The sequence below is a fragment of the Triticum aestivum genome, chromosome 1D, assembly GCF_018294505.1.
Source record: "Triticum aestivum cultivar Chinese Spring chromosome 1D, IWGSC CS RefSeq v2.1, whole genome shotgun sequence".
Taxonomy (NCBI): domain Eukaryota; kingdom Viridiplantae; phylum Streptophyta; class Magnoliopsida; order Poales; family Poaceae; genus Triticum; species Triticum aestivum.
In genome coordinates this window covers 416,865,559-416,867,762 of record NC_057796.1, presented here as the reverse complement: position 1 = coordinate 416,867,762, position 2,204 = coordinate 416,865,559, and the positions used below count along the sequence as shown (strand labels likewise).

The window sequence follows — 2,204 nt, the reverse complement described above, 5'->3', positions numbered from 1 at the left end:
GTCGAACTCGTGCCCAGCTCCAAACTAGCCCCACGAACCGACCTATGCGTCCATAAATATCAGCCCAAGGCCGGACGCGGCTAATCTGCACCCCAGCTCAAATGAGCTCGGGTAAACAGTAAAATCGAAGAAAAATAAAAAAAATTCCAATTTTTTTTGAAAGAAACATTGACAAAAGTTCTAAGTGCCTGCAAAAATTCGTCATGAAATCACATTTCTAGAAGGCGTGGCAAAAAAAACAAAAACAGTACTCTGAAAAAAGCTACTTTCAAACGCATTTTGAAGCACTGAATTTGTTTTTTTGCCACGCCTTACAGGAATGTGATTTCATGATGAATTTTTGCAGGCACTTAGAACTTTTGTCAATGTTTCTCTCAAAAAAAATTTAGAATTTTTAGAATTTGTTTTGAATTTTTTTCGATTTTACTGTTCATGCGGGAGCATATGAGCTCGGGTGCAGAATGGACTTTTCGCCCCAGGCCCCCAATCCAACCTTCTCAGACCCTTTTCCCCAACCCGTCGCCACATCCATCCCAAAACTGCGCACACGGCGGCGGCGGCGGCAGCAGCAGCCATGTACGCCAGCACCTGCTCCGCGGCCGACGAGCGCGTGTACTGCCCGGACTGCCGCCGCGCGACGGAGGTTGTCCTGGACCACGGCACCGGCGACACCATCTGCACCGAGTGCGCGCTCGTCCTCGACGCGCACTACATCGACGAGGGTTCCGAGTGGCGCAGCTTCGCCGACGACGGCGGCGGCGAGGACCGCGACCCCAGCCGCGTCGGCGCCTCCGGCGACCCCTTCCTCGCCGCCAAGCTCGCCACCGTCATCGACTACACCAACAAGCCCAAGAAGTCCTCCGCCACCGGCGTGGCGACAAAGGCCCCGCCCAGGATGTCGGTGCCGGACGCGGGGTCGGCCTCCGAAAACACCCTCGTCGACGGCTTCCGCGGCATCTCCGACATGGCCGACCGGCTCGGCCTCGTGGCCACCATCCGGGACCTGGCCAAGGAGACGTTCAAGAAGCTGGACGAGGCCAAGGGCTGCCCGCGCGGCCGGAAGCGGAACTCCGTCTATGCCGCCTGCCTCTACATCGCCTGCCGCAACCTCGGCATGCCGCGCACGTACAAGGAGCTCGCCTCCGTCACCGCCGGGGGCGTGGCTGCCAAGAAGGACGTCGGCAAGATGACGACGCACATCAAGAAGCTCCTCGGGGAGGAGGACGGCCAGGTGATGGACATCGGCGTCGTCAGCGCATCCGACTACCTGCGCCGCTTCTGCTCCCGGCTCGGCCTGGGCAACCAGGAGGTGCGCGACGCGCAGGAGGCCGTGCGGAGGGTCGAGGAAGGGCTCGACGTGCGCCGCAACCCGGAGTCCGTCGCCGCCGCCATCATCTACATGGTCGTGCAGCGCGCGGGCGCCGGTAGGTCCGTCAAGGACGTGTCCGTCGCCACCGGCGTCGCCGAGGGCACCATCAAGGAGGCGCACAAGGACCTCACCCCGCACGCCCAGATGCTCTTCGGCTCAGCCTGAGCGCCCACGACATTAACGCTTCTTGATCCTTTGGCTGTTTGGCAGGTCCTTGGCACATGCATGCATGTTTGCCATGTCCACAATTCCAAACGTATCTTAGTCTTGGACATGTGAAGTTTGTGTTGGACTTCGTTTCTAAGTGCTGAATCATATCATTCGTGAATGAATCTGTGCTTAGTTCGTTTGATCCGATTAAACTCATGATCACCGAGGTCTCACACACGGTTGCCAAGTACGCTACTCGTGAATTATAATGGTCTCATGAACTTGAGGCTAATAATTTCGAAGGCTCGACATTTTTCACCGAGATTTCACCCATTACAATGAACTTTATGTTCCGGTGAAAACGGGGATGACTTTTAGTCTCAAAGAAGGCGGTGGCGACCCTTCAATATCGGGTAGGTTCAAACAAAATTCAAATTTTGGTTGAATCCCATTTAGAATGAAACCAGAATGACCAGATTGAATACTAAAATAGGCGACTTCGGTGCAATTTAATCCAACAAAATATGATGTCTATTCTGGTCAGATCATCTGACTAATGTTCAGATATACATATGCCGAAGTATCGAAAGATTTCTGTGTTTACACACCAACTGAAAGAATCTGACATGGGTTGTTGAATCGAGGTTACTCAACCATGTTGTTTCCGCGGTGGCAGGACGGATTC

General features: G+C 54.4%; 1 protein-coding gene across 1 annotated transcript; it reads left to right on the top strand.

Moving 5' to 3' along the window:
- The first annotated feature begins 470 nt into the window (after positions 1–470).
- LOC123159885 (transcription initiation factor IIB-like) lies at positions 471–1,534 on the top strand. The gene has a single exon (XM_044577696.1). It carries the CDS (start codon positions 575–577, stop codon positions 1,532–1,534), a length of 960 nt encoding a protein of 319 aa, XP_044433631.1. The 5' UTR covers positions 471–574.
- The last annotated feature ends 670 nt before the right edge of the window (positions 1,535–2,204 follow it).

What these genes read in the sequence shown, in the direction of transcription:
- LOC123159885 (XM_044577696.1), top strand. Translation starts at nt 575, where the DNA reads ATGTACGCCAGCACCTGCTCCGCGGCCGACGAGCGCGTGTACTGCCCG.